Genomic DNA, 16365 nt, shown 5'->3' with positions numbered 1-16365 from the left:
AGGCAGCAAACTCAAGTAAAGGACATTCTTATCAAAACTAAAGAACTAAAATGGTCTTGGGCAGGACACATAGCTCGAAGACATGATGACAGATGGACTAAGAAAATAACAGAATGGTACCCAAGAGGAGCTAGAAGAAAACCTGGAAGACAAAGGCGGAGATGGATAGATGAAATTCATGAGTTTTTGAGTAGTAAATGGATGGCCAGTGCTCAAAACAGAAGGAACTGGAAAGTTGCTGGAGAGGCCTTCATCCTGCAGTGGATTGAAAATGGCTGATGATGATGATGATGATTCCCAAATAATAGATGAGTACACGGTCACTGATTTTGTCCATCTTTCCTCAATCCCACAACTTTGTTTACTTTGTAAGACCTTTAATTAAAAAAAAAGACGTTATTGAAACTGCATGACACTTGGTGGGTTACTATTTGAAGTGTTATACATTAATTATACAAAATTATAACGCTCGTCACTATCTATCCCTTTCACACTAAGGTCACGAACTTTTCAAATCCTCCCCCCCCCTCGAATTTTTATGAATTTTTTAAACGAAACTGTATTCAAATCGCTCTCATTCCTGGAATAACTGTAGTTCGCAATAAGGATTCCTAGCCGCTTAAAATAATTTAAGGACACAAAGGGTGGAAGTCGTTGAGCTGCTACTCAAAATTCACTAAGTACAATTCATATCTACAGATGCATTAGGAGTATTCCATATTATGATTCTTCGTGTATACTTTATGTGAGGAACAAACATAATTAGCTATCAGGTTGAATAATTTCTCTAATGTACATAAAATAATTTATTTCAGTTTCTTTCGCGTGTTGTAGCTTAACGAGTGTTAACTGCATTTTCAAATTAAATCCGAATAGTCAGATATGAGGTTCAACGGTTATGATGCTTCAGGATCATAAAAATAATAATATTACTTCAGTAACTTCAGTCTTGTTTTTCTCCCTATTTTCCAAACGATGTCTATACACGTTTGGAAAATAGGGAGAAAAACAAGGCTTTGTATTAACGCATATTTAACTTTGTATTAACGCATATTTAAAAGATAATAGTAATTACTAAAATTAATAACTTCTTAACTGAGAACGATATCCCACTTTATATTTATTCACTTTACCTTGTGAATATTGTTTGATTCGGTTATTAGTAGGAAAACAAAAAGGCTTTGCAACTTTTCGCTAATCAGTCCCAATATGCAAATTAAAAACAGCTGCATTTCTGAATTCCATACTGAATTCCGTCTTCGAGTAAAGTTTTGCGTTCTACAAAATTATATGGCGCAAGGAAAGGAGAATTTCAATGTTATTTTTCCAAATAATTCAACTTATAATTATAGGAATAAACAAAACCATGATGACTTACAGAGAAATGGCAACTTTGAAACTATAGTTTTGGAGAGATTTTCATTTTAAAGAATGGAACTTACCAATTCGTAAAAATAATTTTGAAAATAAACTAACAAATTATGAATAATTTAAATTCTCAGTTTGAACCTTAGTCGGAAATTTGGTTTATGGGAAGAATGAAGGACCCCCAACAGAATAGTCTTTATAGTTTTTATTTTTTTATAATTTAATTAAATTTAAAAGAAGAATTTTTATTCCTACCGAATAAAACCCAAGATAGAAGTGAAACCATACCTGTAATAAACTTCCACGGCTTCCTCGACTGTTTCTTGAACCACTTGCTCCAGTCCATCCTAAAGATGCACTGTCTGCACTCTTTCTCTGTTTTTCTTCAAGCACTTCACTTTCTCCGTTCTTTGGAGAACGGCAAGAAGGTCGAATTCGGCTCATATCAGAACCCAGACTTGATAACGACATTAGTGACAAATCGGTAGCGAAAGATTCACAACTCTCAGAACGTGTGGTAGTGGTGAAAAGGGTCGGAGATAGGAAAGTAGAGTATTGTTGTCCTTCATTGTTATCCGATGGAGACCGTTTCATTCTTATCCACGTCTTCGATCGAAGAATTGAACATATTGACTGATGTATAATGCTACTCTTGCAACCCACACGACAACTTCACAAGCATTGGCAAACCTCAATATAAATCAGGTGCCAGGAAATACACGCTGAAAAATCGGTAATGTGGCTAACAGGATATTTGCGACTACCGCAGCTGGCATAAAGGGCGTCATCTTCAATGATCATCAATTCTTTTCCTTTTTGTTCTTCTGCTTTTTGAAGCTCTGTACAATAAGAGATAAAAGTAAATGATTATTTAGTAAGTGATATTTATTTTATTTTAAAATACTGTTAATGTGAGTTAAAATTCTGCAGTTAAGAAAGTGACTGTTGGGAGCTTTTTGTTTTTTGTAGTATTCTTTAACAAGTTTGAAATTAATGAATGTTCTGATACCCTTTTATGTACTGTTGCTTTTCCTATCTTCATAGAATCATTGTATTCTGTATTCGATTTACCTGTTTTCTGGACGAAAACCTGATTTTCCGGGGGGGGGGACCATTCAATCTTCCCCTGAGACCGACTAGCTGAGGCATGTTGTGACAAAAAGTTCCATAAAAAATTCTTGGAATCCTTGACGAGATTCAAACCAGGACATTTTCCACCTAGTGTAGAAAGGATGGTGATTATGTGCTACCTGTGAGGGCACTATCGTTTATAATCATTTGAATAGAGAAGGCGAAAACAATGTCATAGAAATAAAAATTTAAAAAAAGATCCTGTTTCTCTTTCTGTTTTTAAAATTTCATAAATTTAATGCATATGACAGTGGTCTTTTTCTGTTTTATATCAAATGACCAAGACACTTGCTGGAGTTTTGGCTGGATTGTTTTAGAGTTTGTGCTAATGCTATGAAAACTGCGATCTGCGTGTATTCTATGATTAGTATTAGTATTGGTAGTGGCAAATGATGCAAGAAAGCAAGCTTATACAGCATCGGCAAAAAAAAACCACTTTCCATTTCACCTATCCATCCCTTCCAGTAGTTTGTCTAGTCCTTCCTTGAATTTATTCAAACTGTCCACAATAACAGATGGAAGTTTGATTAAAAAATCAACCACCCACTGGCTAACGGCAAACTTCCGCACATCTAATGTGCAACCATCCTTCCTCAATTTGAATTCATGCCCCCTCATATGTGTATTCTGAGCAAGACGATGAATCCCATCAGCATCGATCTTGCTTAATCCATTCAAAGCCTTAAACACCTCAATCAGATCACCTCGCAGGTGCCTAGTCTCCAGACATTGCAATTTGCAAAAATGAAGCTTTTCTTGGTAAGAGCACTGTTCCCCTCACCCATTCCTTGCCCTTCTCTGCTCGTTCCAGCAGTTCTACATCCTTTCTAAAATGATGCCTCCAAACCTGTATACAGTATTCAATATGAGATCTGACAATTGCCGTATTCAATGGGGGTAATCGCCTCCTTATTCCTGCTAGCAAAATTCCTTATATTATTGACAAAACCCCATGAACTGTCCTGGCAACCTGACTGAACCACTCAGAGAACTTCATATCACACTTCACAACTATCCTCAGATAGTTTTCATTTTTCACTTCCCTCAGTGTAGTATCATAGTTGGTACGTAACTCTGGGATTACTGCTATTCATATGCAGTACTTTGCATTTGTCAATGTTAAACTTCAATTACCATTTCTTATCCCATCATTAGTGTGTGATTTTTTTTCTGGATGAAAAAACCTTGAACCCCATGCCTGAGATCTATTAACTTAGTGCGAAAAAGCCAATAAAGTTTAGTGACATCTTGACGGGAAGTAGCTTTTACTTTTGCTTGGTAGAGAAAATCTAATTTCGGTGTAGAGGAATGTTTTCTAGACTCTTAAGACAACGATACCTTCTCGCATAGGAAATGTTGTTGGGATTAAAAACAAAATTTCATCCTTAAATTTTCATCCTGCAGAAAAGAAACAATGCCTAAGTTTTGTTTATAATCACATTTGGCAAGAACAAAAATACGAAATATTTTGGTAATCTACACTTTTGAACTTATGTGGAGTGTAAACGCAAAACTTATTTATCTGAAAAACATTTTTACCCACATTATTTCCGTATTTGGCAAGATTAATATCTAAATTTTTATTGTAAAAATGGTTAATTTATACGGAATTAATTAATTTCAACTCTGCCTTCCCATTCATCGTTCTATTTATGCTTTATATACTTCGATATTTTGTTGGGTATCTGAATCCGACCTCAACACAACAGAACATGGAAATCAATTATACATAGTTTCACAGTCGCCTTTTACAAGAATCAACGGCCACCGAAAGAGTGGGATGAATAGAGAGGGTTGAAGGTAGAGACGTTTCTAAACGCTTTCAGCGATCTATATACCATATCTGTCAAGAGGATGCTATTTAGGCATCATAAATCATATTGTGTTTATACAATATTTAAATAAAGTATGAATATCTTTCATTAATGTACCAGTAGTTGCGAAAAGTCCTAGTACGGCTTGAAGTTTAAGCAAGGGTTGGACAGATACATGGATGAAACCAAATAACTTTTTTTAAGGCTGATGGTTAATAAGCTATATTTCGTTGCATTGATTTGCCTTTATTAATATTAATATAAATTTTTTAATTGATGCTATCATTTTAGCGATTTCCTGATTTAAATATTTGAGGCATAAAAAAAGTTTATTCCTTTTGTATCTTATTTCCTGATGTTTGACGTTGTGGAACAGGCCTGCTCCGGTTTAATTCTCACACAGAGAACCTCAAATGTGTGTGTGTGTGTGTGTGTGTGTGTGTGTGTGTGTGTGTGTGTGTGTGTGTGTGTGTGTGTGTGTGTGTGTGTGTGTGTGTGTGTGTGTGTGTGTGTGTTAAGCGCTAAAGTAACTAAGGACATAAAGTATCTCTAAATGCGTGCATTTTTCGAATATAAAATGAGAGTTTTTGTTTTTTTGGAGACAACGCTTAATTTGATATGAAGAGAGGAACAATAAATTTTTTTCTCTATCAACTACTGATGTATAGCTGATGTTCTTTTGTCCACAAATATTAGCTGTTCAAGATGACCAATTCTTGATAATATACAATACGAGCCTTGGTGTATTGTTCCAATCATACAAGAAACTGAAAAATTTAGATTTTTTTTTTTTTTTTGTGAAATCACGTTGCAAACCCAATATTAGTAACCGCTTGCGGATCCCAACAAATATTTTAATTAATTTTTTGAGGAGTATATTCTATGTATTTTTAGGTAACCTTCAAAAGAATGATATATGCAATCGATATGGATGGATAGATATCTCTATTATGCAGCAGCATGGCCTTTTAACTACTTTTTGAAGAGTCTATAAAAAAGCCTCCAGTCTCCGGAGTTCTGCTTGTGACCTAAAACATCCATTAAGTTATCAATATCGCTGCAGAAAGTGAGATCCCCTTTTATAAAGAAAACTGTATTAAATCACTTTGTCTGCAGTGATATCCAGATACGGTTGTGTGTTGTGTGAGAATGATCCGAAATCTAAAAAGTTCAGCTTGATTCTTAGAAAGATTTATTTCTCGAATCAAATAATTTAGTCTTACTTCAGTAATTAAAGAGGTTCACTTTCTGGAGTTGACAAATATATATTCTTCGTCTTTATCGGACACTTCCATTTTTTCATCATCTTCAGAAGACGTCGTATCTTCTTCTGGAGTCCATACTTGAGGAGGCTTAGAAATTAGCATATCATCAGAATGAGCTGGTAACCACATTGCAGACAACGAATTGGGGTTTGGAATTTTCTTCTTACTTTTAGATGAAAGGTCACTGGTCTTGTTTAAACAAAAGTAGCAGTCCTCAAAATGGTCTTTTTGTTCTCACTACATCTCTGGCACTACAACAAACGTTTAATTTTTCCATTTAATCATCCTCGAAGTGTCATTGAACAACATACCCAATAGATATGTGAGACTCAAGTTTTATCTTGATTTCCTATTTTGCAGCCAAATATAGATCGTACGCACTTTTTTATCATAGAAGAAATTGCTTTTTTGTGCTGTTCATTTGCATGATGGCCATAAAATCAACGTCAACTTATTAACATCGAAGCGACCTTTGCTTTGTCACACAATAAGCATTTCATTCGCACTTGATGAATTATATAAACATACAGAAACGATTGACTTCAAGTTATATATTAAATACAAATCATTATTTTCATATACAGAATCTGTCGTAGTGCTGTGCCACTTCACTGCTTAGCGTATTTATATGATATAACGTAACCAACTGGACAAGCATAATATGGCGTGTTGCAACCTGTCACACAGTAACAAGTGTTACGTAGGATTATTAAGTTGGCCCCGTTATGCAATATTTAGCCAAGCCAACTCCTTCCTGAAAACGATGTTACCTACAAAACACCTCTACGAACAGAAAGTAAATCTAAAGATAACGGAACTGTTTCATTTTGTTTTTATGTTTACAAGAATCATGCAGTAAGGTTAAACTGCAGCGAATATTGCAATGGTCTTATCACCCCCAACAGCGCAAATTCCTACACAGTGAGTCAAGGGTGAAAGGGCCCAGGAGGAAAGCGGCGATAGTTGGATGACATGATAATTGCTGGGAGAAGCCAATCCAGTTAATTGTTGGGAGCCAACGAAGAAAAACCCTGCCAGTCCAACCCTGCCACGAGTTTGCCAGGTATTACACTTATTTCAAATAATAATAATAATAAAAGATCAAGACAGTTCGGCCAGCATTGGTTGACTTGTCCTGACTTTCTATCTGTCCCCAAGGTTGATTAACTCATCCATGTGTGAAAAATTTCTTCGCATCATTGACGAGTTTCGTACCCAGGCCTTTTCTAGACATTGTGGAAGAAGGTAATCACTATACTACCACAAGAGAACTCTGTTATGTAGTAAACGGAGAAAAAACTTGTGAAATCTAGGAAAATATGCTCAAAATTAATATAAATTCTGAACACATTAGAAAAATGGGGAAAAAAAAGAAGTTCTTTGGACGTCAGCAGCGCTTGTTTTTTTTATATATACGTTACTGTATATTATTTTAAATAATTTTACTACAGGCCCATGTTAACATGTTAATCCTTCAATAACTTGCAACATATTTTCTCGTTTTTTCATTTTCTTAATGTCGCTGGCCCTAATAATTACAAATTAATTTTGTTTATTTTATGTTCTACTCAGTTCTTCAGCATCTGTTGATTCGCATACATTATTATTGATCAATATTCTTACGCAAGTGTGTCTTCATTTTTTTTTTGTCATTTTTTATTCGTATGATAGACTTGGTTTATCAAGTAAATCTGTTTTCCTAGCCACTTTTCCTAGGTTTTGCTTAAATTAAATCAAAATCGTTTTGTGGTCAATAATTTCAGGAATGATGTATTAAACGTAAGCTAAAAGCATTTTTGTTTTTGCTGTTTAAAGTCGGGATAAATATTCGAGAGAGTCAGATTTTTTCATTACCACTTGTCTAATGCGTGTCAAAAATGAAAATATGATTGGGAAATAGTGAGGTAAAAACAAAATAAACATTTAGATAAATCCATTTTGCGATGAACTTGGTTTTATTAAAAGATATTAAATGGACGACAAAATCGTGATGAACATTCAACCGCTTATCCCAAAGTTTGATGGGATTTTCGAAACCCTGTTGCAGAAATGTCTCATGGCACCGCTAACACCATTATCGCATTGCTAATGTAACCTCATTATTGTTAAGGAAATGTCTTCTTCTTTTTTTTAAGGCTAGGAAACAGATGGAAATCTGCTGGAGGTGCGAAATGCTATGTAGGGAATGCTGTAAAGTGTTTCATCCAATCTCTTCTAACTAATCGGCTGTCAATTGCACAGTGTGTGTGGTCGCGCATGATAATGACTTCATCATCAAGAAGCCGAGATTGTTTCCTTCTTATAGCATTTCTCGATGCCTGTAGGGCAACACAATATGTTCATTAACAGAGCGGCCGTGATCTGCGAAATCAATCCAGATAATTTTTTTCCTGCTTTAGAAACAGGGGGTGAAATGGAAAATTTTACGAAACAGAACACTCGTTAATAAAATATTTTATTTTTAATACTCAAGTGCGTGTATTACTGATGCGAATAATGAACCAAGCGGCGTTCCAGTGCGCTCCGGTCCATTGGCTTCTCGTGAGCAACAAAAAACCACAACGAAATTATGGCATTTGATGAAGCAGCAATAAATGTGGAAGGCGTTTATTTGAATCTTTTTTTATTTTTTGCAATATTGCTGTTAGATGACTCCTCGCACATTTGCGTACATGTATGTACAACTGGCTATTTCTAATTTCTAATACGTCACTACCCAGTCAAGTCTCAAAAGAAGCCAGTCAGATCAATTTTATATAATGTATCATACAATATTCTATGATTGTTCATAGTTTAATTTTCTATGTCACGTGTAGTTTTCAAATTACAATACTGGGACCCCTTACTTTCAGATTCGTCTTCGTATTGAAGAAAACAAGGTGAGAAAATAGTCAATGGCGGATTTAGCATTTTCGAGGACCTAAGCAGGAAAACCTTTGCGATGTCCACTTGATCAAACACGATTGTGATCCCGCCATCCGCGAGGAAACTTTTGAAAACTCTCTTCGTCGTTGAATACGGTTAATATTTTCTGCAACCGCTTGCAATATATCCCAAGGGAAGCGTCTCAATTAGTTAATTACTATTATTTCAGAGTTGCTTACGACTCTGAAATCTTTTTCAGTAATCTGCACTTTATTCCAACACAATATTTCATTTTGATTCTTTTCTTCTCTAAAGTTTCAAATTTTTCTTTTTGTAACTGTTTGCTTTTAAGAAATGAAGCAGGTGTATTGGACTTTTGGAAAAAGAAAAAAGGAAAACATCTTTTTGTCTTTTGATATACGGTATTATGTATTTTTTTTCTTTTTTCACCAATCCGTTTTTCAATTCACAATTCTTATAAACTTTCACGCGTTTGTGGTTACAATATTATGTCTGTGTGCTTCCAAAGAATCTAAAGTTTGTGTTCTTACTTTGTTAATGACATTTACTTCAGAATTTTTTCCTTCTTCAACAACGTCTTAAACATAACTTTGTTAGGAATATGGCGAAAGAAACTTCGGTATCGTTTGCGAGGTTATAGCTCTTTATTTTAATGTGGTTTATGGTCTTCTGACTGAAAGAAAAGATTTAAAAAAAAAAAGAACATTTTCCACTAGGCAGTGCGATCTACTTTTCACTTTACAGATATCAATTTCCGATATCTCAAGTTCAAGCTTCATCATATGTCATGTGTGAAGAGAAATACATTAAGCTTAAATTCGAAATATGTGCTGTCATCCATGTCGCGCCATCTACAGAAAGAGGAAGCAATTGACACCCTTAGAATAAACATTCTCGAGTTTTATTTGGAGGAAACCAGCGGTATTTGATAGTAAACAAAATATTTTATGAATTTTTGCAAACAAGAAAATGTAGAACGCAAGGGCACATTTTCAGTCAAGAAAACATTTTAGTTCATTCTTAATGCAATAGTTGTAGTGATTTCGAGGTCCCAGTATTCTGCAGGACTTCATGCAACCGCACTTATATTTAAATCTGCTACTTATGTTTCATGGTATAATTTATTTAGTATTCTTGTTAGTATTAGTAGTGGCGAATGATGCAAGAAAGCAAGCTAATATGGCATTAGCCAAAAAAAAAAAAACACTTTCCTTATCACCTGTCCATCACCTCTAACATTTTGTCTGGTTCTTCCCTTACTTTATTCAAAAACTCCACTTCCACAATAACAGATGGAAGTTTGTTCCAAAAGTCAACCACTCGCTGGTTAAAAGAAAACTTCTGCACACCCATCCTGCGACCATCCTTCCTCAATTTGAATTTATGCCCCCTTCATGGGTGTAGTCTGAGCAAGAGGAAGAATGTCATCGGCATTGAGTTAGCACTCAATCCATCAGCATTCAATCCATTCAAAGCCTTAAACACCTCAATCAGATCACTTCGCAGGTGCCTAGTCTCCAGACGCTGCAATTTGCGTAAATAAGGCTTTCTTGGTAAGAGTACCCTTTTGTTCCCATTACCAATCTCGTTGCCCTTCTCTGCACCCGTTGCAACAGGTCTACATTCCTCCTAAAATGAAGCCTCCAGACCTGTATATAGTACTGAAGATGCGGCAATAACCATTCCCTTGTACAGTGGGATAATTTCCAATCGTTTACATTTCCTCTGTGGCTAGTGGTAGTTTACTTATAAGGTAGTGAAGCAGCAGTTTCAGATTTCCCTGTTGCTGAAGCGGCCCAAAATTTATTTTTGATTTGTTTTATATTTCAACAAATATTTCGAATTTACGAATCTGCAAACTCTTTTGGAAATGCATATATTGAAGTATTCCTCTGTTATAGAATGTCCCTCATTTACGATTGCTGGAAAAAAAAAAGGTCCCAATATTCTGCTTATTTATCAATAAATATTATACAAATAGATAACGCATTGCACTATCTTTTATTCTATGAAATGTTCTTTTCATCAACATATGCCACCTATTATTTTTAAAAAAATTAAAAAAAATCCTTGCTCGCTTATGGCCTATTTAAATAGCGAGAAGTTCCTTCTAATTTTATGTTTCAGTTTACAAAATTTGTAAAAATCGCATTGGTACCGGAATAAAATTCTATTAATCCCCCCCCCTTGTCTTTCTCATAGATTCTGCCACTCAGATCTTTTCTGGGGGAGAGAGAGGAATTCATGTTTATAGACTTCGACAGAAAGGGAGAAACAAAAGCATGAAATCTAACTTCTCATATATTCGACTGAGGATCTGATTGCTCTGTATCATGCCAAAGCAACTAAAGCCATCAAGCGTCAGTGCATTCAGTGGCGTATCCAGGTACATCGTAAGGGGGAGGGCATGGCAACATGGTCGAGGTAACATCGTAAGGGGGAGGGCATGGCAACATGGTCGAGGTAACATCGTAAGGGGGAGGGCATGGCAACCAGGTCGAGGTAACATCGTAAGGGGGGGGGGGCATGGCGACCAGGCTTTTGAGTTTTTTTTTTTTTAGAACGCTTCCTGCGTTCTGTTTCTTTAATTTAAAATTTTTGGTTAAGGGGGCATATGCCCCTCTGCCCACCCTTGAATACGCCCCTGAGTGCATTGTCTATAAAAAAATAAATACATAAATAAAATTAGAAGCTCAGCTATAATTAATTTGTTTTAAAATTAAGTGTATCCTATGGAGGAGGAGAATCTCAAGACTCGAGCCCGTGCCCACCAAATACGGAGGATACGGAAAGGTCAGGGAATGACCATCGCATATCCCCGGAGCAGTATGGCCTTAGTTGCTAATTCTCCTAAAATACCAAATAACAACATAACAACATAACCTCGTCCGATTAATTCAGCCACTTATGAAGCTAGACTACAAATCTCGTCTTGGGAAAAGAGGAATTTTTACGAGTTCGTACTCATAAAAATTCCTCTCCTCAAGACGAGATTTCAAGTATGTGTTTTCAAGTGATTATTTCTTATATATATATTCAATATATTTCGGAGTATAGGTAAGTCGACCTTTGAAGCACTAATAAATGCATCTAAAATATTCAACGCAACTTAAACGCCGAACATAAAATCCTAAGCTTAATTAAATTAAAGGCAGGTGTTTAGAGTTAAAAGACATGAATTAATATCAATATATTTACAATTTATTACATATGGATTGAGTGAAAACTGAATTGTGACCACCCCATCTAATGGACTATGCCGCATATGATGAAGCATAAAAAAGTCGAACAGCTTCGTGTGCTAGAGCAGTGGTAATTTGCATCTGGTCGTAAAAGTCAGTGTTAAAGTAGCAATTATGGGACTTAGTAAAGATATCACGGAGTTTCAAAAGGGCATGATTGTGGGAGTTCGTGCTTCGTGTGCTTTCATATCGGAAACAACACATCTTGTCGGTTGGTTACGGCCCACTGTGGTTACGGTATACAAAGAATAGTGTCGAACCACCTCATGCTAACAGAACTGTAATGGATTACGCAAGATGGATGTTCGTGGTGAGCGCGTTGTACGAGCTGAAAGCTGAATGCCCCGTACGACATTTGACATCGCAATACAATATGGGGAATGCAAGAATATCCCAAATGACGATGCGCTGCGCACTCAGAAGTATGAAGTTCCACAGCAGACGACCCAAGAGACACCCTCTCTTCACCGCTGATCATCGTCGACGGCAAATGCTGTGTGTCAACAACGCGCTGGTTGGACACTGGAGGAGTGGAAACGGGTGTGCTGGTTAGATGAGTGCTGGTTAGATGAGTCCAAATAATATAACACGCAGACGAACACCTTCGTGGGTGGCGCAAGCAACACGAGTCCATGGACCCATCGTGCATGGTGCTAACTATCAAGGCAGGTGGCGGTGGTTGCTTAATATGGGGCATGTTTTGCTAGCAAGAAATAGTGAAATTTACCGGCAGCCCTTGGGAGACCATGTGCACCCTGCTATTTGCATTTTTTTATGAACAGAAATGGGATATGCACTGTGCATGAGTGGTTCGAGGAACACAATTAAGGTATCACCCATCTTGATTGGCCTCCAAATTCGCCTTACCTCAATCCATTTTAACACCTGTGGGATGTTTTGGAACCGGAAGTGAGACATAATGGCGACTCAACCGTCATCTATTCCGACACCTGGAAAGCCTTGCAGGCTGCCGATCAATAAGGACATCTTCAGATCTAGTGGAGTCGATCCCTAGGCAAATAGCAACTGTTATCAGTGGAAACGGTGGCCCAACACGATATTAGGTAGGTAATCATAATTTAATAATCGCTGAGTGCATGGCCACGTCAGCCTATATAGCCGCCCTAGTGCAAACTTCTAATTTTTTTTGGGAATTAAAAAAAAATATACATTTCCAAAATAATATATAATTTTATTTTTTTAAACACAAAATAACATATAATATATGAAGTAATTATGTTAAAAATAAAAAAAAAATGAAAATACATTTATTTTGCTTTGGCGGCAGGCAATAAAGTGCATTCAGACAAGTTAGTGCATTTAGCATGCATATTGCTTTTTTGTGAATATTCAAATGTCTTTTAAATGTTGCCAATCTTTGAATCCACCGTTTAGAAGTGGTAGTAGTAATGGAGACATGTGATGCAAGAAAGCAAGCGCATGAGCTTAGGTAGCATCAGTCAAAAAAAAAAAAAACAATTTCATACATCCATTCCCTCTAAAAGTTTGTCCAGTTCCTCCTTGAATTTATTTAAGCTATCAACTTCCACGACAGATGGAAGTTTGTTCCAGCAATTAACCACCCGCTGGCTAAAGGCAAATTTCCTGACATCTGTTCTGCAACTGTCTTTCCTCAATTTGAATTTATGTCCCCTCAGGTTCATAATCTGAACACACAGAAGAATCCCATCAGAATTCAGCGTGCTCAACCCATTCAAAGCCTTACACCTCAATCAAATCACCTCGCAGGTGTCTAGTCTTCAGGTCTCTCAGATCTCCTCTCAGGTGCCTATTATTTTTAAATACCATGCACTATTTAAAAATGATTCACCGTTTTGTAATTTTTTAGTGCAATATTCAATAGAAAAGTTTCTTCTATTATTATCTTTTGGAAAATCAATTTTTTTTAAATTGTTCTGGTTTGTTTTCAACTAACATCATTCTTATTTTATTATTTAAAATTTGTGGCCATTTACCGGGATCACTAAGTGAAATTAGTTGATGTTGTATACCACTATTGTGATCTTCACTTTCCTCTTCATCCGAATTTGCTTCACTAGCATCTAGTGTTTCTTGCTGAATTGGAATGTCAACACCCTGGACAGGTGATAATTCAAGTGTTTCAGTTTTTACATCAATGGTAGTAAAGCTAGAGGAACTCGAAGTCGATGGACCTGGCTGTAGCGGATGTCCAGACACCTGGTAATCGAACTTGTTGCTTTTTTTATTTGGTTGCTTTTCATTTTTTTTTCTTTTTTCTGTATTCATAATCAGAGAGTCATTTTCTTCCGTCAGACATCTGAGAAATATTTTTTAAAGAAATCTTTAAATTTAAAATTCATTATTTGTTAATATAAAATACGACAAAACACATTCTTCGATATATTGAACTTTTAGTCTCCTTAGTCTTTGCTGTCTCTTTTAGTGTTTACAAAACATTGGTCTTTACCGCCTCTTAGTCTCTATCGCCCCTTAGTCATTACCGCCCTGATGCGTCATATACACCAGTCCTCTTTTTATGAAAAAGAGGACTGGTCTATATGACGAACGTGAAATTTAGCATGATTTTAAAGCTAAAAGATAGAGGTCGACTTATACCTCAGATGTCAAGAGAGTTTTCTTCCATCCTGAAGTGCGTATAAACAAAAGCTCATTTTATTTGCCTTGATTTTTTTCATTCTTTTAAATAAATAAAATAAGTAAATACTCTTTATCGTACTAGAGAAATGCAACAGTACTGCTAGTCCTCACTGCCAGGAGGCCAAAGGGTGACAATAACAGGTACACTTTAGTTTTAGGGGCAAAAAATGCAAGAACACAAGCTTATAAAGCATTAGCCAAAAAACAAAAAAGAAGCTACCACGTCATCTGTCCATTGGCTATAATAATTTGAATTTATTCAAACGACTTACTTCCACAACACCAAATGGAAGTTTATTCCAATAATCAACTACCGCTGGCTGAAAACAAATTCCCTCACATTCTATCCCATAATTTTGTATGTTCAAATCATCAAAGTTTCCATCGTTTCAGGTATCAATCATTTTGATTCCTATATTTTTTTAATATTATTTAAAAAATTCTGATAGTGAAATAGGCTCCTGAGCGTTCTTTTAGTCTCTGTTTTATGAAAATAATTTTCCTCCCGCTAGATATTGCACACTTTTTTCGGGGTTAACTATGGTAAAAACTGGTGACAGTTTAATTTTAACAGGTAACGAAGAGAAGAAAAAATATCCTTATAGCTTACTTCTAATTTGGTACTGAACCAGTCAACGTTGAAAAACGGAAAATATATTGCAAAGAGTATATAAAGTATTTTAATATCTGAAACATTTGGTAACTTAAAGGTTGTGTTGCTTGCCTAACATTTAAGATATTAATATATATTTTCTTTTACAACATTTTCCGTTTTCAACGAGCCATTGACCAACTTCATTTTTTAATTTTCTTTTCTTAACCAGTTTCACAACAGCACGTCTTCTTGCATTATCTCTTGTTGTAGAATCAGCATTTTTTCTGTCTTGAGCGCAATTTATTTATTACGCCTGCACACCCATTAGAGAATTAATAATCCCTTGAGGTAGTTTCTCACTCTTATTTCCCCCTCTTTCCATCCGACCCCTCGCATACTTCTGCTTCGTTAGCTAGTATCTCTCACAGATCCCATTGAGTTTTCTGAACATTTATTTATTCATGTTCTATTTATGACGCGGAAAGTTTGAATGGGGTACGTGAAAACTCCTTAAAACTCAAGAAGAAGAAGCAGAAACGATACCTCGATTAGCAATGCATGCAGAGTTCAGCAAAAAAAAAACTAATACGCACTGTGTAATGAAGACTAACTACATTATTGCTAATTTTAAAGCGTCTTTTGATTTCTTGGATGTTTTTAAATCCATCAGTGATTTATTTATACTAGATAAACAACGCTGATTGTACCATCACCGCTACTCTATTGATGGTTGAATTTCGTGTTCCTGCGTTTATTCATTTTATAGAATATAATTTGGAATAATTAGGAAGCATATAATTTTCTTATCTACTTTTTTTTTTTTTTTTTTTTTTTTTTTTTTTTTTGCCAATGCAGCAAAAGCCTGTGGCTTCCTTGCACTATATGGCGAATACTATTACTATTATTAAAGTTTCTCGAAGTTTGGGTGGGCGGTGTTATTAAAAAAGTTCAGAAACGCTGAACCTGTACTACTTTTCCAAAAAAGTGTAAATTTAAGTATGACAGGTGTGAAATTGGACTGAGTAGGCGTGTGTTGTTCTAACAGGCCCTCCAAATTAGACTGCAGCGGGGTAAACCTACCAGGAACCCCCTGCCCTGCCCTGCCCTGCCCTGCTGACGTCGAGTCGCCTGTTCTGAGGCATGACGTGAGATTTACCGACTTCTCCCTCCCCCCGTGGAGGACAGGCTCCTTCCACAGGAGTGCCCCTCTATTCCTTTAACTTCCTAATTCCAGGTGGAAAGTCTTTCTATCATCCACCTTCTTCGTCTTCATCTGTTCCTCTCTTCCTCATCTGTCTCCCTCGCTCCCTTTTTCACTTTCCAAAGTTTTTTTTTTTTTTTTTCCTGTAGCCTCCATGGCAAGCTCTGGTGTCGTTCAGGGTTCGTTCATCTCATCCAGAGACTTTTCTATTCCTTACTACACC

General features: G+C 36.2%; 1 protein-coding gene across 1 annotated transcript in view; it reads right to left on the bottom strand.

Annotated features, from left to right (window-relative positions):
* The window catches only part of LOC150089630 (uncharacterized), a 50132-nt gene that overhangs the window by 21831 nt on the left and 11936 nt on the right, over positions 1-16365 (bottom strand). The window contains exon 2 of the mRNA XM_090368697.1: positions 1657-2207. Within this exon, the coding sequence (XP_090224823.1) occupies positions 1657-1962 (306 nt within the window). The 5' untranslated portion in view covers positions 1963-2207. The remainder of the gene's footprint in view (positions 1-1656; positions 2208-16365) is intronic.

The sequence above is a fragment of the Mastigoproctus giganteus genome, chromosome 2, assembly GCF_048544385.1.
Source record: "Mastigoproctus giganteus isolate SK-2022 chromosome 2, ASM4854438v1, whole genome shotgun sequence".
NCBI classification, from domain to species: domain Eukaryota; kingdom Metazoa; phylum Arthropoda; class Arachnida; order Uropygi; family Thelyphonidae; genus Mastigoproctus; species Mastigoproctus giganteus.
The sequence above is the reverse complement of the archived record's forward strand: the minus strand, read 5'-3'. Positions and strand labels throughout refer to the sequence as shown.